The sequence below is a fragment of the Lissotriton helveticus genome, chromosome 10, assembly GCF_964261635.1.
Source record: "Lissotriton helveticus chromosome 10, aLisHel1.1, whole genome shotgun sequence".
Taxonomy (NCBI): domain Eukaryota; kingdom Metazoa; phylum Chordata; class Amphibia; order Caudata; family Salamandridae; genus Lissotriton; species Lissotriton helveticus.
Genome location: NC_136071.1, coordinates 594371592 through 594395856, shown reverse-complemented (window position 1 = coordinate 594395856; position 24265 = coordinate 594371592). Strand labels below are relative to the sequence as shown.

At 44.6% G+C, this 24265-nt stretch overlaps 1 protein-coding gene across 1 annotated transcript in view; it reads right to left on the bottom strand.

Moving 5' to 3' along the window:
• Positions 1 to 24265, bottom strand: part of LOC144785418 (UPF0764 protein C16orf89 homolog) — a 793662-nt gene that overhangs the window by 133007 nt on the left and 636390 nt on the right. Inside the window, exon 4 of the mRNA XM_078664337.1 lies at positions 14698 to 14815. Within this exon, the coding sequence (XP_078520463.1) occupies positions 14698 to 14815 (118 nt within the window). The remainder of the gene's footprint in view (positions 1 to 14697; positions 14816 to 24265) is intronic.

Below are 24265 nucleotides of genomic sequence, written 5' to 3'. Positions count from 1 at the left end.
AATAGCAGAGAGTACTGAATGTCATTTGCCCATAGGCGTCGTTTCCTTCCAGGAAGGACGCCCTGAGTTTTTGCACCACCTTGGTGTAGTCCGGGAAGATCATGACTTGCTGGTTTTCTATCTGCAGGGGGCCCGCCCGTCTGGCCGCCCGCAACACAGCATCTCGATCCTGAAAGTCAAGGAATTTTGCGAGCAGGGGGCGAGTGGCGTTGCCGGGTGGCGGTTTCCCGGTTGGGACCCGGTGAGTTTGTTCTAAGGAGAAGCAGGCAAAGCGGTCCTTGGTTGGAGTGAAGGACTTTACCCAGGCCTCCACATATTCGATGGGGTGTGCTCCCTCGATCCCCTCTGTTAGCCCCAGCACGCGTATGTTGCACCGCCGAGAGCATTCCTCCAAATCGTCCACCCATTCCTCCATTGAGGTCAAGCGATCCATGGCTGTCCTCAGTGTTTGTTGCTGCGTCTTCAGGTTTGGCTGCACCTCCGCAAGAGACCTCTCTCCCTCCTGCACCCTATCGGCGAGCTTCCGCTGATCATCACGGATGAGGGTGATGTCCGTAGTAAGAGTGCCCAGGCGCTCTTCCATGGAGGCTCTGAAAGTACTATGGCTGCCAGGACCCGGTCCAGCTTGTCGGAGATAGTTGGGTCCGGTAGCGGCGATGGCGTTTTGGTTCTCCGGCGCCGTTTCAAGGACCAACGTCTGCTGTGTGGCCCATGGCTTCCCCATTGTGCCATCCCCAGGTGTCGTTCTCGCGTTCTGTTGCTTCGGGCGCGTGATTGAGGTCGAGGTGCTGCACCCCTGAGTAGCAGCCGTGCGACATGTCGCCTTCTTTTGGTAGGGGGCGTAATGCGCCCTGAGATCTCCAGCGCCCCAGCGGGGGCCTCCCCACCGTGTCGCCAGCTGTGCCGATTGGGCGGGGCCCACTGCAAGCCGCCGGTCCTCCGCTGGTCCTCCTAGCGCACCCGCGCACAAAGAAGATCGTCCTCCAAGAGCAAACCAGTCCCAGTCTGGCTATGGAAGTCCTTCGAGCACCTGGGGTATCCACTCGCCGTGGCACAACCGGAGGGAGGCCCAGGCTCTGTCTCGATCATTGGGTTTTGGCCCGCATCTTAAGGTCAGGCAGTGGCGACCCAAAGCACGGCGCACTGTTGTTGCATTCGAGCCTGCGGGGAGTCTCGTGGGGGGGCCGCGGGGAAGCCAACGATGTGCGCCATTTACCCCCAAACGTTGTCCCTCAGGTCCACCGGGAAAGCAGGCCGCCCCGGCGTCGGTGTGCCATGGGCGCCATGTTGAGGTCAGGCAGGTTCTGGCGCGGGAGCCCCCGCTGACTGTCGGACCTTCCGGAGTGAGTTGCGCTGCTGATTCTGGGGCCGATGTCTGCGCCGGGGTGGGGGCCTTCTCTGACCCCCTCTATGATCCGCGACGTTGCGTCTATGTCCGCCGCTGTCTGGCTGCCTCCGCCGTTCCTGGAGTGGCACCGGCCACCCACCGGCACAGGGCGATGTCGCCGGTCTCGTCAGTGGAGGGTAGGGGGGACCGCCATATGACCGGTCCCGGTCTCGTGCACCCGCCGGGTGCGCCGGCAGTTTCTGCAGGTCCTGGTGGACCATGTTTCTAACGCCCTTCCCGGTCAGAGGCAGGGCGCCGCCATTTTGGGCCCGGGTCCGTGGGCTGGAGTCGGCGCTGTTTGCTGCCCTTGCAGCGTGGGGCACCGCAGTTTTCGGACTTCCCCCGATGCCACCGGAGATCCGCCGTCCGGGAGGGTGTTCATCTCCCCGAGGTGACGAGGATAACCAAGCTATTTGGCCACCCGTCTGTGGAGCCTCAACAGACTACAGCCGCCATCGTGGCTTGCTAAGTCACCCCCCCCATGTTAGCTCTTCCGATAACCACATTTTGGCCCATAAAAGTAGGGGGGCAATGTTTATAGAATGTTCAACAAAGTCAAGCCTCACCTCATAATGACAAAAGCTTGGTGGGGCACCTTTTGAAGCCATCAGCAGCCTTTTAATAAATTTGTTCTCCAAAGTTTGCAGCTGGCTCCAGTTATGGTACCCCCAGACACATGCACAGTATGTTACCACCGGGACACATTTGGCTTTATAGATTATAGCAAGCTCAGTCACAGGTTTTTGCCCTAATTTAGATGCAAAGCAAAAAAGTCCCTCAACCACCCTACTTACATTATGCATTCTTGATGTCTCAATGAATCCCATTTCAGCTTGATGTTAAAAATATTCCCTAAATATTTAAAACTTTTCATTTTATCAATTCTCCTTGAGCCAACTGCATGGTTTATGGTTTTGGTAATTTTAGGTCCACAGACAATCACATACGATTTCACAAAATTGATCTTTAAATCCAGCGATGACATAAAATCGGAGAATGCGTCAAGAGATTTTTGAAGGCCATTTGCTGGTAGGGCCATGAGGACAGTATTGTACGCGTCAGACAGGAGCGGAACCTGGATGCTCCCAATGCATGGACAGTCAAGATTTTTCTCTACCAGGAACGCTTCTAGATCATTAGTGTAAATTATAAAAAGAAAAGGTGCTAGTATGCATCCCTGGTGGACACCCTCTGTTGATACAATAGACCTTGTTTTTTCACCATTGGCGCCGTATCTAATGCTTGCAGATGTAGAGGTATGGAGCCTATGGAGAAGAGAGACCAGGGGTTCCTCGACTCCCATTTTCCCCATCAGTGCCCACAACTTGTCATGATTTACCATATCGAAAGCACTGGACAAGTCCATGAAGGCTAGGGGCCAGATGTAGGTAGAATTGATTTACCGATTCTTAATTACTGAATTTTACCGATTCGGTAATTAAGGATCGGTAAATCAGAGGGGTGGAGATGTAGGTATTCCAGATGTGCTGGAATACCGAATCGGAACAATTCGGTATTTACCGATTCGGTAAATACCGAATCGGTAATGCCCATTCATTCCTATGGGCTTTCAAGCCCATAGGAATGAATGGGCATTACCGATTCGGTATTTACCGAATCGGTAAATACCGATTTGCACAAGGGTGCAGGGGGTGTCACTTTGACACCCTCTGGCCCCCCCAAAACAGGCTCGGGTGCCATGTGGCAGGCATACATGCCCTTAGGGCAGGTCTGCCTGTCATACGGCATAGGTGTGCATGCACACATGTGCATGCACACTGGAATCGGTATTTTACCATCAAATTGGATTTGATGGTAAAATACCGATTCGGTAAGGCTTGTGGGACTCAGAAGAGTCCCACCTACATCTCAGATTTACCAAATTGGTAAAAATACCGATTCGGTATTTTACAGAATCAGTAAATTTACCGAATCGGTAAATTTACCGATTCTGTAAAATAATGCCCCTACATACCATTTCTGAAATACCGGTCGACAACGGCCGAAAATACCGATTTTCGGCCGTTACCGACCGACCTACATCTGGCCCTAGATGTATAGAAACCTTCCTGACCTGCATGTACTAGCCCATAATCAGTGACACGTTGAGGCACTGTTCAGCAATACCCAAGCCCCTCCTCAGGTCATACTGTGATCTTCCAATAACCCCTGAATCTCTCACCCAGATTTCTAATCTCGCAAGAACAACCGCACCCAGTACTTTTGCGGTGGCATCAATTAAGGAAATAGGTCTAGAGCAAGAAGGATCGTACCTGTTACCTTATTTTAAACACAGGGATCACTATAGCCTCCTTCCAAGATGCTGGGATAGGGTGTAGCCAAAAATTTGACTAGAACAATCAAGGCGGTGGACCACCTGGAGAAAAGGTGGTTTAATGCAGAATGCACTAGAGCATACAAAATTCTAAAACTGGCACTCCATGCACACCCTCGAGATAGGGTCCAGTTTAAAAATGCCAGGAAGTTCTACAAAGATTCAGTGAAGCAGAAGAAAGAAGAACTAAGGCATTTAGCCTGAAATGACTTGGATAGAGCGAGCACCCTTAAGGATTCGAAAAGCTTCTGGGAAGTCATAAACGGCCCTTTATTCAATGAGGAGTCAGGCAGGATGGATTCCCTGATTGTGGCAGATGTCTGGAAAGCCCACTATGCAACCATATTTAATCCTAAATGCCGCACATTTGAGATCCCCAGTGAGGATCTGCCCCTAGATTTGACCACGGTATGCCATCTAAGTGCATCAATCTCTGTAGCTGAGGTTGAGGAAGCCATAGCTAAAGGTATCAGCATGAAAGCCCCTGGCCCGGATGGTGTTCCACTGGATCTTTTTAAAATGAACCCTAAATTGTGGGCCCCATTACTGACCAATGTGTTTAAGGCAGTTGTGATCGGCGTATTTAGAACTGATTACTCGTTATTGAACATATTTCTTGTATTTTAATTATTTTTAATGCATTGATATGTGTATTTAATAATACAATTTGAAAAATGCATTTCATATGTACTGTTCGTTTTAAATGCATTTGCTTTATTTGCTTACTACTTTAATGTTATTGTTATTTTATTGTAATTTTGTTTTGGGGTGGTGGATTATTTGTGTCATTGGGAGTGAAGTATTTTTATTTTAAATGTATTTAATTTGTTTTTTTTGTTAAATTATTTTTGCATTATTATTTCTACATTAATTTTTTGTTATTACTTATATGTTTTAATGATTTAAGGTTGGTAGGTATTTATATGTTTGTGTAAAACAATTATGAGTTGAAAAAAGGTACATGCCACAATTCCTATGTCCAACACTTGCCCTGCTTCTGCTACGTTGGTGTGTGATGGTAAATCTAACACCTTCAAAGACCAAGGCATTTTAATTTTTGAATTCCAAAATGTCAGCAGATCCTCAACAGTCTAGATAGAACTTTCTTTATTTCTCACATTTAACCCATTTATGTCCAATTCAAACCACTCCTTAAATGCTAATTTCTCCAAACCTGCTCTACGGATTTACACCAAACAAACAAAAGCACACTTGTTGAGTAATATCCAAAATGTATTCTAAGTTTGGTTTAATGTGTTTTCTGTCCTGGAGGCAAAGCATCCTATGGAAATTAAAATGAGTCATGGTACATTTGAGAACCATCACCACCTTCTACTTGAAGGAACTATAGAGGGTGAACTTTTTTCTCTAAAGTTTTTGGGATAGTTGTCAAGTGGCATCAAAGTAATTAAGAAAGCAAAACAAAATCAGTTTCCTATGTAAATGCTGATCTATAAATAGGTACATTGAAGCTATCACTCTCAGTGTAAAATATATACCTCAATATACATCTATCTATCTATCTATCTATCTATCTATCTATCTATCTATCTATCTATCTATCTATCTATCTATCTATCTATCTATCTATCTATCTATCTATCTATCTATCTATCTATCTATCTATCTATCTATCTATCTATCTATCTATCTATCTATCTATCTATCTATCTATCTATCTATCCATCCATCCATCCATCCATCCATCCATCCATCCATATATCTATCTATCACCCTCCCTACTATCTATCTATCTATCTATCTATCTATCTATCTATCTATCTATCTATCTATCTATCTATCTATCTATCTATCTATCTATCTATCTATCTATCTATCTATCTATCTATCTATCTATCTATCTATCTATCTATCTATCTATCTATCTATCTATCTATCTATCTATCTATATACCTATCTGTCTATCTGTCTGTCTGTCTGTCTGTCTGTTTATCTATCTATCTATTCACAAAAAACAAAGGTTACAGGGAAAGTATATTAGGTTTGGAACTTACACACATACTGGCACATGCATCAAACATGTCATTTGCGATTCCTTATTAGCGAAAAATAAGGATTCACTAATAAGGAATCGCAAAAGTCTGTGCATGTAGGAAATGCTAAAACAAATAGCGATTCCTACAAATTCCTTAAATGTGAGTCGCAAATTGCGAGAATCAATTTAGGAATGACTTCCCATTGATTCCTACGGGCCTATAGGCCCAAAGGAATGAATGGGAAATTGCATGCACAATTTGCGTGTACCAGTAGGTACTCGCAAATTGCTCATGCAATTACAAAGGTGCAAGGGTGTCAAAATGACACCCTGTTGCACCCCTGAAATTGTGATGCACACCCATGTTGTGGATTTTTTTTTATAGTTTTAGCAAATTACAGACAAGTTTGATTTGTCTGTAATTTGCGGTCTCAAATAGCGAAATCGCTATTTGAAAGTGCTTCTAACATTGCACTTAAGGAATCGCAAATTGTGATTCCTTAGGAATTTGCTATTAATTGTGAATTCTTAAATTGCACATGGGAAACACTTTTATTTTTTATTTATTTTATGTAGTTTATAGAGCGCACAGCTACCCCCGAAGGGGTGTCCCGGCGCTAAAAACCTGAGCCTCTAAGGGGAGGAGGGAGCAAAGGGCAAGGATGCGCAGTGGGGTGACTCAAAGTGCGGAAAAGAGCCAAGTTTTGAGTTTGGCTCGGAAGATGGATTCGGCGGGACAGAATCTCAACTCGATTGGTAGGGAGTTCCACAATTTAGCAGCAATGACACTGAACCCTCTACCACCCATTCTAGATAATCTAAAACGGGGAGAGATCAGGAGGCGGAGGTCATTGGATCTCAAGGATCTGGTGGAGCGAGAGATCGAGACACGTTTTTTCAGGTAGTTGGGCCCGCGGTCGTTAATGGCTCGATAGGTGAGGGTAAGGACCTTGAACTGTATGCGGCTGGCCACTGGGAGCCAGTGGAGTTCCTTACGATACGCGGAGACAGATTGGCGGTAGGGGATGTTACCAATCAGTCTGGCTGCAGCATTCTGGACAATCTGCAGCCGGCCTACCAGATACTGGGGGGCACCAGCATAGAGGCTATTAGCATAGTCCAGGTGGGACGTGATGAGGGCTTGGGTAACTGTACGGCGGGAATCCAGGGGGAGATAGGGAAGAATTTTTCTGATCATGCGCAGCTTCAGGAAGCAAGCAGAGGTCACTTTATTGATCTGAGTTTTGCATGATAGGGAGTCATCAAACTGGAAACCCAGATTCCGGGCCGAGTGAACGGGGGCTGGGGCGGGATCAAGCGCCGTAGGCCACCACCAAGTAGAGGGGATGGAGGATTTTTGATTGAAAAACAGTACCTCCGTTTTGTCTGCATTCAGTCTGAGATGATTGGCGGTCATCCAGACACTGATGTTGTTGAGGCACTGGCGGAAGTTGGCGAATGCGGAGTCCGAGTGGTCCCTGAAGGAAAACACCAGCTGAGTGTCGTCAGCATAAGAGACCACCCTGACTCCGTAGGACTCCACAACATCGGCCAGCGGGGCAAGGTAGACGTTGAAGAACAGGGGGCTGAGGGCAGAACCCTGTGGCACCCCGCAAGACAGGGGTTTTTTCTCTGACTTGAAGGGTCGCAACAATACCCTCTGACTTCTTGTCGAGAGGAAGGACTCGATCCAGCTGAGAGCGGTGCCACCAATGCCTATCTGTTTAAGTCGGTCAAGGAGGATAGGGTGGGAGACCGTATCGAAAGCTGCGGACAGGTTGAGGAGGACCAACATGGCCTCCTCGCCCCTGTCCACACATTCCCGAATTGTTTCGGAGACTTCCAGCAATGCCGTCTCAGTGCTGAATCCAGCTCTGAATCCGGATTGTGATTCGTGCAGTAGAGAGTGGTTTTCCAGATATTCCGTGAGTTGCAGCTGCACGGCTTTTTCCAAGACTTTTGCAGGTTTGGGGAGAAGTGAGATGGGGCGATAGTTAGAAAAAATAGTGGGATCTGCATCTACTTTTTTTAGGATGGGAATCACCAAGGCCTCCTTCCAGGTGGTCGGGAAGAAGCCAAGGTGGAGGGAGGCATTCCAGATGGAAAGGAAGGAGGAGGCTAGCGAAGGCGCCAGTTCTCCCATGAGTTTCGCAGGGATAGGATCGGAGGGGGCGCCGGATTTGCAATGTATGAGTAGCCTTATAGCATCATCCTGATTAAGTTTATTAAAAGAGAGAAAGGACGGGGACTCTGGGGGACTAGTGGGGGAAGGCATGGGGGCTAGTCCCGTGGGGAAGGAGACACAGAGTTTATTTATCTTTTCGAGGAAGAAGTCTGAGAGTCCCTCGCATAGAGCCTGACTCGAGGTGATCTGAGTAGCCCTGGCCGGAGGATTAATAAAGTCTTTGACAATGCTAAATAGGGTTTTAGATGAGTTTTTGGCTTTGGTGATTTGAGAGGCAAAGTGATCTTTCATAGCGAGTTTTTTTTGTTTGAGGAATTTTTTCAGGGTAGATCTGTATAAAAGTTTGGCTTGAGGGTCATAGTTTAGTCTCCATTTGCGTTCGAGAGCTTTGCATCTGCTTTTCTCCTCACGGAGGGGGGTAGAGAACCAGGGAGCAGAAGGCCGCGCTCTAGTGGAGATGATAATTTTCTGAGGAGCAATGGAGTCAATCGCGCTGACGAGAGCAGCATTCAGCCTAAAGACATTTTCATCTATATCAGAGGAGAGGTGCTCCGTCTGAAAGTGGAATACCGGGTCCAAGGTGGTACATGTGACCTTGTGCCACTTTCTTCCCAGCTCCTTCCTGGGGGCCAGGAGGGCAGTTTTTCGTCCGAGGGCAAGAGAGAAGGGGATGAGGTAGTGATCAGTCCAGGTGAGAGGGAGGGGTGGGAGGACAGTGATATTCGAGAAATTGGCGAATATGAGGTCCAAGGTGTGACCAGCCACATGAGTGGGGCCTACGACTAATTGTTTGAGATTAATGCTTTCCATAGTTTCCAGCAGATTGTTTGCCTTTGCGCAGAGCGGGTTATCTACGTGGAGGTTAAAATCACCAAGGACTAAGAAATATTGGTGTTTGAGGGATAAATCAGCCAGTTGGTGGAAGAGGGCAGTGAGAGAGGGGGAGGAGGCGGTGGGGGGGTTATAAACTAGTGAGCCCGCCAGGATAACTGCCGCGGAGTCGGATATAGAGAAGTACATTGCTTCAATTATACCAATATTAGTAAGTTTAGTGTAAGTCAACTGGAGATAGGATTTAAGAATGACGGCTAGACCGCCTCCAGACTTACCACCAGCCCGGTTCAAGCATTTGATATCATAACCTGGGGGGATGGCCAGGTAAAGATCCGGGGAAGAGGAGTCAGTGATCCAGGACTCAGTGAGGAATAGAATATCCCATTCGTCTGAGGAAATAGACATCCATATGTCATTGGCATGACGGGGGAGAGAACGGCAATTGATCAAGCCAGCTTTCAGAGTCCGCTGAATAGAGGAGGGTGGCTGTGATGGGGGACGGGAGGAGAGATGGGGTTGGTAAGGCGGGAGAGTGTAGTTGCATTGTGGACACAGAAAATGGGCAGACTCAAGGTGATTTGGAATGCAGCGAGTGCTAGTCGAGCAAGGGCGGGGGTTTAGTTGGTGAAGTTGGGAGTTGGTCCAGCACGTACGGGCGGAGTCGGTGGAGAAGGCAGGGGGTTTGGCCCTTGGCCCGGTCCAGGCCCGGACGGGCCCAGACGGGCTTGCCTTTGGCGCGCCTTCGGCGCGCTGACGGCGCGCCCGCTGCGCCCGTCCGCTGCGCTTCCTGGCAAGACACATAATTTATGTCTGTGGAAATGGGCGTCAAGGGGGTGTGGCCAGCTGAGGTGGGCGTGTCCGCCGTGGCGCCTCGCCCTCAGTGATGGCGAAAATGGAGGGTTCGTTGCAGCGCTCGATCCGCTGTTTAGTGCAAGGGGTGAGTGATTTAAAATAGCAAGTTATCACACAACAAAGTTTTTAAAATGAGAGGTTCACTCCCGGCTTTCCGCCTCAGGAGACTCACGATTTACAGTGACACGCTTTCCAGCTGCGTGCACTTATAAGGAAGAGTGAGGGGGCGTGGCCAGCTGAGGTGGGCGTGTCCGCCGTGGCGCCTCGCCCTCAGTGATGGCGAAAATGGAGGGTTCGTTGCAGCGCTCGATCCGCTGTTAAGTGCAAGGGGTGAGTGATTTAAAATAGCAAGTTATCACACAACAAAGTTTTTAAAATGAGAGGTTCACTCCCGGCTTTCCGCCTCAGGAGACTCACGATTTACAGTGACACGCTTTCCAGCTGCGCGCACTTATAAGGAAGAGTGAGGGGGCGTGGCCAGCTGAGGTGGGCGTGTCCGCCGTGGCGCCTCGCCCTCAGTGATGGCGAAAATGGAGGGTTCGTTGCAGCGCTCGATCCGCTGTTTAGTGCAAGGGGTGAGTGATTTAAAATAGCAAGTTATCACACAACAAAGTTTTTAAAATGAGAGGTTCACTCCCGGCTTTCCGCCTCAGGAGACTCACGATTTACAGTGACACGCTTTCCAGCTGCGCGCACTTATAAGGAAGAGTGAGGGGGCGTGGCCAGCTGAGGTGGGCGTGTCCGCCGTGGCGCCTCGCCCTCAGTGATGGCGAAAATGGAGGGTTCGTTGCAGCGCTCGATCCGCTGTTTAGTGCAAGGGGTGAGTGATTTAAAATAGCAAGTTATCACACAACAAAGTTTTTAAAATGAGAGGTTCACTCCCGGCTTTCCGCCTCAGGAGACTCACGATTTACAGTGACACGCTTTCCAGCTGCGCGCACTTATAAGGAAGAGTGAGGGGGCGTGGCCAGCTGAGGTGGGCGTGTCCGCCGTGGCGCCTCGCCCTCAGTGATGGCGAAAATGGAGGGTTCGTTGCAGCGCTCGATCCGCTGTTTAGTGCAAGGGGTGAGTGATTTAAAATAGCAAGTTATCACACAACAAAGTTTTTAAAATGAGAGGTTCACTCCCGGCTTTCCGCCTCAGGAGACTCACGATTTACAGTGACACGCTTTCCAGCTGCGCGCACTTATAAGGAAGAGTGAGGGGGCGTGGCCAGCTGAGGTGGGCGTGTCCGCCGTGGCGCCTCGCCCTCAGTGATGGCGAAAATGGAGGGTTCGTTGCAGCGCTCGATCCGCTGTTTAGTGCAAGGGGTGAGTGATTTAAAATAGCAAGTTATCACACAACAAAGTTTTTAAAATGAGAGGTTCACTCCCGGCTTTCCGCCTCAGGAGACTCACGATTTACAGTGACACGCTTTCCAGCTGCGCGCACTTATAAGGAAGAGTGAGGGGGCGTGGCCAGCTGAGGTGGGCGTGTCCGCCGTGGCGCCTCGCCCTCAGTGATGGCGAAAATGGAGGGTTCGTTGCAGCGCTCGATCCGCTGTTTAGTGCAAGGGGTGAGTGATTTAAAATAGCAAGTTATCACACAACAAAGTTTTTAAAATGAGAGGTTCACTCCCGGCTTTCCGCCTCAGGAGACTCACGATTTACAGTGAACTTCATGCATCTCCAAAGGCCAATTTGCGATCGCAAATGGCTGATTTTTGCGAATCGCACCGTTTGCGATCACAAAAACCTTTGATGTATGTGCCCCATAGACGTTCAACTGTTATAGTTAGAGTTATCTCAAGTAACTATAACTCATGCCCTAAGGTAACTATAACTCGCGCCCCCACCATGCACAGGTTTTTCAGCAATAATTTTACAACAAAGGTTGCCCTGATATTATCAATGATGTCATAGAAGATGTCATGAGTGATGTAATATGTGCGGTAATTAGCAGTGTGTGGCAAGGGTGCAATTTATAGCTACCTGAGATAACTATAACTACAAAAGCTAATTTTCTGTAGTTTTGTGTGCGTAAATTCGGAACCTAACTATAACGCCCCTGTAACCTTTGTTTTTTTTGTGAATTTCTAAGCTTTTTTAAATTCTATTTTCCAACTATAATGTCCCTGTAACCTTTGTTTCTTTCAGTGAATTTCTATGTTTCTTTTTTACTCGGTTGGGGTTTGGCCACAGGGACAACCCCCCACTTGCAGGCAATCCACGCTGTGCACAGCCTTTGGCTGTGCACTATGAATGGTTGGATCAGGGCCTAGATTGTTTCTAGGCCCTGAGGCCAACCCCCAAAGGCAGCCAATTCCATGCCACGCACAGCCTTCAGCCGTATGTGGCAGAAGATTGGCTGCAGGGCCTGAAGTCAAGCTTCTGCATACAGCCAACCAACGCCTTTGGCTGTGTACTGTCAGGAGATGGCCTAAGGGACTGGTCAGAGGCCAGACCCTGTGGCCAACCCATGCATGCTGCCAACTCAAGCTGCCCACAGCCTTCAGCCAACCTGAATGGGTGGCTGAACGACCCTCTCCCCAGGCCCTAAGTACCCCAACCCCCTGGGTCTGCCACATGCTTTTAGGGAGGGGGTACAAGGTGCCCCTCCCTGGGCTGCCTTTCAGCCCCAGGACCTCGTCTACCGTGGAGTGGCCCTATTATAAATGGGGAGGGGGCACGCAGCCACCTTCTCAGTCTGAAGTCTGGCCCTGGTCACCCCATCTCATGGGCTTTGGCCATATTTATAAGTGGGAGGGGGACACGCAGACTCCGTCCTCTGGCCAAAATTGGCCCTGGGGCCCCCTAACCCCTTAATTGTTATACCGGAAGCTGGGGGTTGCAGTCCCTGGTGCCGAATTCAGCCTGGGGTGGGACTGCATGCCCATCTCCCAGTATTTTATGAGGCTGGGTCCCATGGGATGGGGTTCTCAGGGTCAAAATCAGCTCGGGTAGCGGGTCCTATTGCACCCCCTCCACCAATATCTAACTATTCCCCCCAGGACCTGGCCCACCTGGGGGGCTTAAGAAGAAGCAAGCATGGAAGACCGCACTTTAAAAAAAAGTATCATATCTGCATCAGATCAGCAGATTCAACATGAATTTGATGTAACATTTTAAAAAACATTTTCTTTTTTTGCCCCAGCATTGGTCCATGAGGGACCCATCCACCAGTCCTAAGGGGTCAAGGTATTCCTACCCTACCCCTTTTGTTGTTGTTTGCATTTTGTTTGGGACTAGGGCTCAGTCCCGAGACCCAAGATGGCTGCACTTCTTGGTTGAAATGTCGGCAGCCAATCAGATCCTCGATATCTCCCCCCCAAAAATCTGTAACAACTCCAAAACTACTGAATGGATTTACACCAAATTTAAAAAAGGGCTCTTTCTGGATGACCAAGAGCTAGCTTTCTGTCAAATTTGGTGTACTTCCATTGAGCGGTTCCTGCTTTAGTCATGTTCAAAATCCCTACGGGAAATCGGATGGGGAAAACAGGTTTTGAGCCCCCCTTTTTCTTGGTACCTTTTTGATGAATCACCCTGAAACTTTCCAGACAGGAGCTGAATGGATTTTGTACTAGTTTTGAGATGTTTGTGAAGATTCATCAAATTAACCCAAAGTTATAAGCAAAACAAAAAACTTTATGTCTACAGAAACTAGGACATAACTATGTGTATAAAAACTTACCATATGCACAATATTATACAGAATAGCACCCAAACAACATAATACAGCATAGCAAAGCATGAAACAACATGACAAAACACAGTCGGGCACAAGACAATGTGACATAATATTCCTAACATTGTACAGCATGAACAAAAACCAGCCATAGCAAAACATGATACCAAATAAAGAAACTTACCATAACATAACATATGTAAGTCTGGATAACACAAGACAAGACACTAAAACTAACATAACACAGCCAGAACCCAAAACCTCACTCTAACACAACATAAAGCAACATAACAACACATAGCACAGCATGACTGAACCTAACATAAAAACAAACATCATGCCACAGCATAGCATAGCATGACACAAAATATTGTAACATACCAAAAAATAATGCACAGCATAATACAGCATACCAAAATACACCATACTATAAACAGACTGACATAGCACTATATAACATTGCACACCCTAACATATCATAGCACAGCACTACACCACTGCCTACAATAGCACAGTATGTCACAAAAGAACATACTACATGACATGCAGCACACTGCTATAGAAACAGCACAGCACACCATAACACATCACAACAAATTCTTCCATAACACATCACAGCACAACACAATATAACATGAAAATAAACCACAAGACAACATTACACATCAAATATAAGTAACACAGCATAGCACTGCACAGCATACATCTTTCCTTTATTCCCTTTCTCTGCCCTTCCACTTATGTTTGATAGAGGCACTGGGGAACTGAAACCAAGATATTTGCCCAAGACCACACACTGTGGAGAAGGTATGGTCACAACGGATATCTTGAGTTTTAAGAAATCAGCTCTTTTAAATGTTCACACCCCTATGCATGATGACCATAATGTAATGCAAGGAAAGGTGTCAACTATTATAGTACCCATTTATCAATTCATGTACTCACTGATATAGTACATTCTTCAGCCTTTCATGCACTCACTCACCCATTCATGCATGTATCCATGACCTCATCTTTTTATTCATCAATGTATCCACTCACCTTTTCATTCAAAGATGCATTTATTTCTTCATCCTTTCACCCGCCAATGCTCCATCCATGCATTCGATCACTCACACGTATATTCATCCCTGCAGTCACTTATCTATTCTTTAGTTGTCTCTTTCCCTCATTCTTGTATTCACATACTCTCCAAGCCTCACAACCACATTCACAAAATCACCAATGAAAAAAGGCATTCATGTAATAAAAAAAAAGCCAGAACTGTTCCCTTGACCCCTGCTAGTTGATAAATGACTGCAATGTGACATTTTTAACTTCTGTTCCAAATATTTTCTATCTTTAACACCTTATTTCTAAATAAACCGCATTAGTATAGAATTAATAGCGCTAAAGAAGCATCCAGTATATTTTTTGGGCCAAGCTGACCAAATTGAACTCACCCGTTTGGCGATCATAAAATAGAAGAGTTGGTGTGACAGAAAGTATCTAGAGCAGCCAAAGTAAGTCTCCATCTTCCTGCAAAAGGGAGGGACCGTGCAGGCTGTTACATTTCCTTTCCTGCAGGACACAAATATTTAAATATTATTTGACTGGCTACATTATCTCGAAACCTAAACAAATTAATTACATGTAACTACAGCAACATAGAATTGCAGTATAAAAGGTGCTTAGCAACTGCTGACTTGTGAGACCAGTGCTGTATGCATTATTTGAGGTTGTGAAACAGGATATCCGTCACTAATTTGGCGGATTACACAGTCATTAAAATCAATACTACTCTAAATAAAGACGACGGAACATCCGTCAAACTGTGATGGACTACCCTGTCTGCTAAACTGTATATGAAGTCCTTCCTAGGAAAGTATTGAGTTAAATTGTGTTTCATTAAAGAAAGAAATAAGCTACTATTCATTTCTGGATCAAAAAGAGAGGGAGGGCCTTATTTAGAGTTTTGAGGGTGGCCTGGTTGCATGTGTTTGTGGCCAAAGTAGCTGGAGAACCTCTCAGAGGGATGGGAGCTAATTGTAGGGGCACTGTGGAATAGCATGACACTTAGTGAGATTGATAGATTCAGCTCCCCATGTTCACAGTTAGGGTCTTATTACGACTTTGGCAGTCCTCCTGCTGGCTACCATGCAGCACCCTGCGGGAGTATTGCCAAAGTCGTTCCAATACTGCTCGTCGGATTAGAACTGTAATCCGTGGTGGGGGATGGCACAGCAGTGTTGCAATGGTGGCAGCCTGCAACGCTCATTGGGGAGCCTTACATGCAGACCGTCACAGTGACAGCCCCGTCTGCAAGTTCAATATGGTGAGGCATGTAATGCCCCCCCATTTCACCCTCAGGCCCTGGAAGGGCAGGGGGCCTGTTGCCTCTTCACCACCCTTTTCATTGTGGTCGCACCACCATAAAAAGGGTGGCCTTGGGGCAACTCAAATTATGCTTGGTGGTGCCAACTGCAGCACCAACAGCATATTCTTCACAGGTAAAAACCACCAGCCCAGCAGTATCCTTGATCCCCATGGTGTTGGCTGTCTTGTGAAGGTCCGACCACCGAAGTTGTAAAAATGTGACCTATGCCATAAAAGGATGGCCGTGAGGCAACTCAAAATATTCTTGGTGGTACCGGTTGCGGCACTGCCAGCATATTCTTCACAGTGAAAGACCGCCAGTCCAGCGTGATCCTTGATCCCGACGGGGCCAGGGGTTTCGCAGTGGCAAAACGAAGGCAGTTGTATTAATGTGCAGGGTTACACAGTGCGATTCATAAAGGGGGTGGTGATGGACAGAGTATCTGAATTAAGCAGAACACTCCTACCCAGTCAAAAGATCAGGGCTTGATCCATCACCGTTTTTTAGCTCACTGCACCATCCCAGCTCAGAACCTGGCTACATGCAAATTAGTCTGACCCTGGCCCAGTGCATCATGGGAACAGGGCAGACCAAACTACCAAGCCAATTCTTTACTGGAAAGGAAACAAGCTTCCGGGGACCGGTTTCTGGCATTACAGCCGTCTTCGGCCCGGCTTGCTTGAATCCTGATGGTGCAGTGAGCAAGGGACTCACATCTGAGCATACCCTTCCACACTTACACAGTGCAGCAGTCATCACACCGCCACTACAACTACACAGTAGTTATAAGAAGGTCATAAGTCTGATGAATCAAGGGAGATTACTTCTAGACTGCTTTAAATGTATAGGCCTGCACCAGTCTGGAATCCAGATTTGCTTATTATGTGGCATCTGTATAATACCCAAATTGAATCTGCTTGGCAAGATACCATCATGTGTTGTGTAAATGCTGATGGAGGAGTCTTTATGCTATGTCTCAACACTACTCACAGGCCTACAAAGCTCTTGGACAACCAGGCAATACTCCTCACAGGTTTTGTCAGATGTCCTTCGGTTCTCATGAATCAGTCACTTATGCCCATTTATTGAAATGCCAGAATTATCTCTTTTGGCCTTTGAAGCGTGGAGGGCAGCATGAGTGAGGAAACATGACGAATGAGTGGTGCCCGATAGTATAAATTATAAGGCAGTATTATGGAATCCCTGACTTAAAGTTGATGGGTACAATATACAAACACAAAAATATCATAAATTAAATATTAGAACAAAAATATCGCCTTCCTCTAGTTAACTAGTAAAACCACAAATAATGACAACACAAATATATTTATTATAAATATTGATTTTACCCTATATCAAAAATAGCAATATTGGAAACAAAAAAAGTTTTACCTTTAAATCAACATATGATATGTCAAAAATATTGTTTCAGACAATTTGGCTAACACTTTTTTCACCAAAATATTTAATCATTAGAAAATATATTTTTTAAACTTTATACATGAAATACTTTTGGGGAAAAAACTAAAACACATCAACAAAATTATTACCATTCAACCTCATAAATTATATACCTTATATCATACTGATACAATCAGAAGAAGACTTTACCATTAACTACAAATGGTTAAAAAGCACCCTAAATATCAATATATATATATATATGAAGTTTTAACCTTTTTTCAATTGCAGTGTGACTTTTGATACTTTACCTGATGATTATTAACCATTTCCCTGAAGAATATAATCTCCAATACCATTTTAATTTCACCAATCACTTTATATCACTAATTGTGGGAGCACTTTATACCATCACTGCGTTTGTAGAAATTTGCGAATTTTGCATATGTATAGTACCTACTATTGGTCTGCAAGACTACCAGCCCACTTGGGCACTATTACACTGAATTAGGAGTTCATGACAAACGGAACCTTAATTTACATTTAGTTTTGTACAGAGTTTTGGTGATTTTAATGGTTATATTTTAGATGTATATAACTATTTATCGGCTTTTAGCTTTTATAACATTTTAAAAGTTGGATTTAGCCGTTGCCATGTTGACTCTTGTAAATAGATGCCTAATTTATTAAGATGGTATTCTTGATGAATGATAACTATGTATATCACACATTATTCATTGTTTGTGATGAGTTTCTTGTATACATGTGCAATTCAGACATTTATGTCGCAATGTTAGAGGTTTAACAACTCGGTAACATCAACAGTATTTTTTCTGTTTCCTTTGCATGTGATGGCACGTTGCACTTTAAATAGGTGAACAGCCCTCTTGACGCTTGTCATGTGATCAAGGCTATCTCTAGCCGAAACGCGTCATGGCGGACTGGTGCTGGGCTAGCATTCAATAAAATACAATATTTGCACCATTTTTGGGTCTCGCTGCTCCTGTTTTCCTGCTCGACAGTAACTGCTGTTACTGAAGATTTCGACGTGGGAGCACTACGTACCTCATATATATATATATATATATATATATATATATATATATATTCATTCAAATAGCGCTCCGGTGAGTTCATCCACCATGAAGAGAAACACGGACTCTGTAATAACTTTCTCCCACTGCTGTAAACAGTGACTTTTTTTATTTGTTTAGCCAAAAGCGCAAATGCAACGAAACGGATATATATATATATATATATATATATATATATATATATATATATATATATATATATATATACACTCATATTTTTATTCAAATCTATAAAACTATGTCTCATATAGTAAAAAAACTAAATCAACGTTTAGCATAGAAGGACATGACTAATAAAAAATTATTGAAAAATCAATCTAAACCAACCAATAAAATAAAATTGTAAACAACGTTAACCAATAAAATATGATGAACAATTAATTCAACAATATAAAATGCAAACTAATTTAACCCCTTCCATGCTGCCGTCGGCCATTGGCCGACGGCAGCACTACCTCGCTGGTGCTGCCGTCGGCCAATGTCCGACGCGGCCCCGCCTGTTTTGCGGAAGTGCCGCACTTCCGCAAAATCGGCGGCGCAGCCAACGGGTTAAACAACCAAATACTTAAAAAAAAGATGACTACTGCAAGATGAAGAAACTCTGCTGTATTCTCCCACCAAACCATAAAACGAAGTATATATATATATATATATCTGTTGTCATTTGATACGTCATCAGTGATGTTATGAGTGATGTCACTGACCATGTCATGAGTGATATGTGACGTCATTAGCAGTGCATTGCGGGGGCGCGAGTTATAGTTAACTGAACTAACTATAATGGGGGAATTTCTATGTTTTTACGAGTGAAATGTCCAACTAACTATAATGCCCCTGAAACCTATGGTTTTTTCAGTGAATTTCTAAGGTTTTTTAAATGCTAATTTCTTACTATAATATGCCTGAAACCTATGTTTTTTCCAGTGAATTTCAAAGGTTTTTTAAATGCTAATTTCTAACTATAATGTGCCTGAAACCTATGGTTTTTTAAGTGATTTTCTAACGTTTTTAAATACTAGCCGTCATCATTCGGGCTAGCTTGAATCCAGTGGCACAGTGAGCAAGGGACCCACGTCTGGGCATAACCTGCCAACTAAGGGCGAACAAAGCAGAAACCAAAGGGGATGATGGACGGAGGGATGAACATTGCAAGCACTCACCCCTAGTCAACTGATCTGGGTTTAATCCATATTCATTCTTTAGCTCACTCCGCCACCCCAGTTCAGACATGACCATATGCAAATTAGTCTGACCCTGTGCCTCATGGGAACAGTCCAGCCCGAACTGCCAAGCCATGTCTTCCCTGGACCGGAGACAAGCATCCTGGGACCGGTTTCGTGCTAATCAGCCGTCATCAGCCAGGCTAGCTTGAATCCAGTGGCAAAGTGAGCAAGGGACTCACGTCTGGGCATACCCTGACAACTTAGGTTGAACAAAGCAAAACCCAAAGGGGATGATGGACGGCGTGTTGAACAATGCAAGCACTCACCCCCAGTCAACTGATCTGGGTTTAATCCATCATCATTCTTTAGCTCACTCCGCCACCCCAGTTCAGACATGGCCATATGCAAATCAGTCTGACCCTGTGCATCATGGGAATATTCCAGCCCGAACTGCCAAGCCATGTCTTCCCTGGACCGGAAACAAGCATCCTGGGACCGGTTTCTGGCTAATCAGCTGTCATCAGCCAGGCTAGCTTGAATCCAGTGGCAAAGTGAGCAAGGGACCCACCTCTGGGCATACCCTGCCAACTTAGGGCGAACAAAGCAAAACCAAAGGGGATGATGGACGGAGTGTTGAACATTGCAAACACTCACCTCCAGTCAACTGATCTGGGTTTAATCCATCATCATTCTTTAGCTCACACAGTCCATAATAGGGCAGGGGGATTAAAACTACTTTTAAGTCAAATGTGCAGAAATATGCTACTCTAACTAGTACTCGCGTTTGCAGGGTGGTGGAAAAAGGGTGCTGGGCTTCCAACCAGCGCTCCGGAATTCCGCTGCGTAGGACTTACAGGAGGTACCAGTGATGGAGCAGATTCCATCTGCAGTCAGGCATTGTTTTATTTTTTGTGCTTCAGACAGGCTGCATTTAAATTGCCACGCACATTTTGGTGCAAGTTAAAAACATGGCACATGAAAAACATGAAAGTGAGGCCTATTCAGTCTGAAATGCTTTTGCTGAATTAACTTATGTTTTTTTTTACAGTCTAGAGAAAAGTGGCCTTTTTAGCTTTGAAGATTAATAGAATGTGTTTCTCTCTTTCCAGCTCATCCCATGTAATCTAAATTTACTATTCATGTCTTAATAGACTTTGACTTGTTGCATATTTTGATAAATATTTTCAGTTAATAACACCTCTTTTTATAATGTGTGTGAATTAACAAATGCACCAAACACTACACAGGGGACTAAATGCTTTTTGCATGAAAAGCTATCTACAACATTAAAGCATGTTGTTGTGTGCGCTGTAGTAACTGTGTGTGCTTTTAAATTTTACACTAAATGCATGAAAATGCTATGTTGCACATTTATTTAGCATCTTGTCATAAATAATAGAAAAGCTGCTTGAAACTAATAGCTTGGCTAGGTAAACATTTATAAGGGGTATTAGTATGGAGTTGGGAAACATAATGGGCTGATTTACATGAAATTAATATTATCTTTGTGTTTGTTTTATTTTTGGGGCCTACACAAAACATGGCTGCCTGTGAATCCATCAAGGCTATGGCTTGCAATTTAATGAGAAGGGAGCATGCGCAGACTGTGGCAGCTTTCCTCATGACAAGAAGTGAAGGACATCTTGAACTGTATATTCTTGTGACTGTGCCAATGTACCAGTGTTAGTTAAAAGTATCCATCTGACTGCACTGAGAAGGGAAGGAAGAGAATTAGAATGAAACATTTTTCCTAGTAAATGTTGCAAATGTTTATAAATGTAGTTATTCATGTATGCTTCTTTTGTTAAAACTGGTAAAGTCAGGATTTTAGAATGAGTCAGGGGAGTGAGAACTCATGCCATCATGACTGACCAATCACGTACAGGTTTTCCTGAAAGAAGCTACATCTTTGTGTAGTCTGCCAATAATTAGAGTATAAAATAATGTCCTCTCTGGATGGGGGCTTGCTTTCTCAGCTCAGCTGGGTTCTATGGGTTAGGTACGCGAAACGTCCCGGGAGATTGCTGAAGGGGAGGTGCGTCCGAGGAGAGTCAGGGGGAGGTTTCTTGCTTCCACGTCATATCTTGGCACTGCAGGCCACATTCCTTTGAGGTCTGGTGAAGGGCGGGCTGTCTCCTTCCTTTTTGCTCTTTAGACACAGAGATGCACAACAGCAACAGATAGAAAGGCTCTTTAGCTTTAGATGCTAAACTTTAAGTTTATGCTTTGACGAATTAATTAGGTCTGAAAAGATTTATTTGTCTTATGCATTTATTTCTCTTTATGGGAGATTTTTGCCAACTATTTAATTATTGATTAGCCTGCAAGACTATTTTTCTTAGAAACTCTTTAAGAATTTTGCGCCACATTTTCATAACTACATGTAATGCTTATATGCAGACTGTAATGTGTTTTGTATTATTGATATTTTTCCTGTTCTCCAAATTCTGTAACCTAATTGATATTTTACTAATGAATAAAGGGTCAGAGAAAAAACGTAACTTTTGACTAGAAAATAAAATCCTTTAAAACACTCAACAACTCTTTTTATTGGCTTGAATAATAATTGCAGTTTTTACTGTTCATGATTATTTAAAATCTCCTGAAGGTAATACATGGTGTGAAGGGCCCAACACCTTTTGAGCGGTAAATTAGAGGTAGCATGAGGGTTTTGCATTGAGAAACTACCAGAAGAAATTACCGCTCCATCAGTTTTTGGTAAGCAGAGGATGGCCATTATTGATTAGTTTGGTGATTAATGATTATTGATTTCACCATCAACTACTCAACTAATGGATCATTGACCTTAGAAGGGAAATAAAATAATTGCCCAAGTTAGATAAATGTCCAAGTCCTGATTCCTGACTCCAATGCTCAGAACCTGAACACTGGCAAAGCAGTACTGGAAGGTGAAGCAAGAAGAGGTGTGAGTATCAATAGGGTTGTGAAATGTTGTTAATATGCTAGCATGTATTTTTTGAAGTGTTGAAAATATTACGTTTTCTTATTGTTGGTGAAATTTTGCTCATTTTGAATTGATGGTGTTATTGATTATATTGGTAATTTCATAGGACATACTTTTTGGGTTATTGATTACATGTTTTAATTCTTCATGTTAAGTTAGTGTCTTGTTCTATGTTGTCTGGAACACGCAGGTATGCACACCTGTGGAATCCCGGGAAGGAATAGCGGGTGGTAAATGGAAGCCACACTGCACTGAGGTTACTCGTCTGTTGGAATAACACTGAGAAGCTAGGTAGGGCTGGCAGTGTTAAATTAGGGACTATTTACTGTATGAGTGATTGATAGCAAAGAGTTCGCTGGTGAAACTTTGGTCTGATATCACCTAAAAAGGGTCACACTAAAGGAGTAGCAGGTTTTTCTGAACTTGATTGATAGCAAAAGGGTTCGCTGGTAAAACTTTGGCCTAAGATATATCCTGAAGGATAAGTCCAAAGGAGTAGCAGGTTCTTCTGAGCTTGATTGACAGCAGAAGGGTTCGCTGGTGAAACTTTGGACTAAGATATATCCTGAAGGATAAGTCCAAAGGAGTAGCAGGTTCTTCTGAGCTTGAGTGAAAGGTAAGCGGAAGGGATTTACCTGTAGTGTTTGAAGAGTAAACGGAAAGTCTTACTTTGTGAAGGGTAAGCGGAATGTGTTACTCGCCGTGAATATAAATCTATCCTTTATTTAGCACAACAGACAGAGTAGCGAATGTTTTTATGTTGTTACTAACAGAGTTATTGATTAAGAAAATATTGCAGTAAGATTTTGTGGTAAATAAATAATTAAATACCGGTACTATTTTTGAATACATTAATAATAACAGATAGCTCAATAAATAAGAGGCAGGATCCGATGTATCCGAGTCGAACGGGCTTTATTCAGGCAAAAGGGAAGGGACAGGATCGGGACAGCCTGAAATAAAATAGAGAGGCAGCTGCAGCGCTTCATCAACAGTACAAGGTATATATACTAAAATATCACAATTACATTACATACAGTAGGCGTAACTAGTGACAGGCGTAAGATAAGAACACATGGGCGTGAAAAGAAGGCGTGCACAGGGCGTGCACGTAGACATGTGATGAGAACGTCACAGAAGTGTCATGAATGGGCGGAAACATGGAGGGGGCTTCCTGAGCAGCTGGGACCTTTAACCTAGTGGTGCGCGCAAACGGGCAGTGACGTGTTACCGGGGAGAACTGGGGGCTATGACTTCTGCACTAGAAGAGGAGACTAGAGTCTGCGGTGTCAGGACGACATGTACCTATAGCATATCTGATATCTCGTGTTTGGAGAACATGTTGATAGAATCTAAAAGTTATCAGGGCAAAGGCCACTTGACACTAAGGCTGGTGCATGCATATATTCTACATGTATTGCGTGTGCTATGAATCTTCTATGAACATTAATACAGTAACTCTCTTGCATGGAGACAGAAAGACTAGACTATGACTGAAGCTGTTTATGCGGTTCAGTAGCTTAGGAATGCGAAGAAGGAGAGCTGGACTGATAACTTGAGGCATAACATATTCTTGGCAGACAGGCAGGCAGAGCCAGGTCGGGCACCGCACTGCGTGGCAGAAAGTAAGTGAAGGGTCAGGGATGCAGGTGGGGGCTGCATCGCTCCTCGGAGTGGGTTCAGGAGACTGGAGCTTGAATCTGGTGTCCGGGCCCTTTTGAGGCCTAGAAACGGGGACAATTCGGGGAATTAACGTGCACACTGTAAAACGTGGCAACATAGGCCTAATACTCGTTGCTTGTCACGAGAACTGGAAACTGACATACTAGAGTTGGACACAACTATAATTGCGTCTTTAATCGATCATAGGGGGATATATGCATATCGATCATGCACATATAACATAGGATGGGGAACACGTAGGCACATATGACAAGGCAAAATTCAATTTTCCTCATTCCCTCCTTGTGCCCTACGTTTCCATCAGGAAACATCAATATTCATGATACCATCTATCATTTCATATAGCAT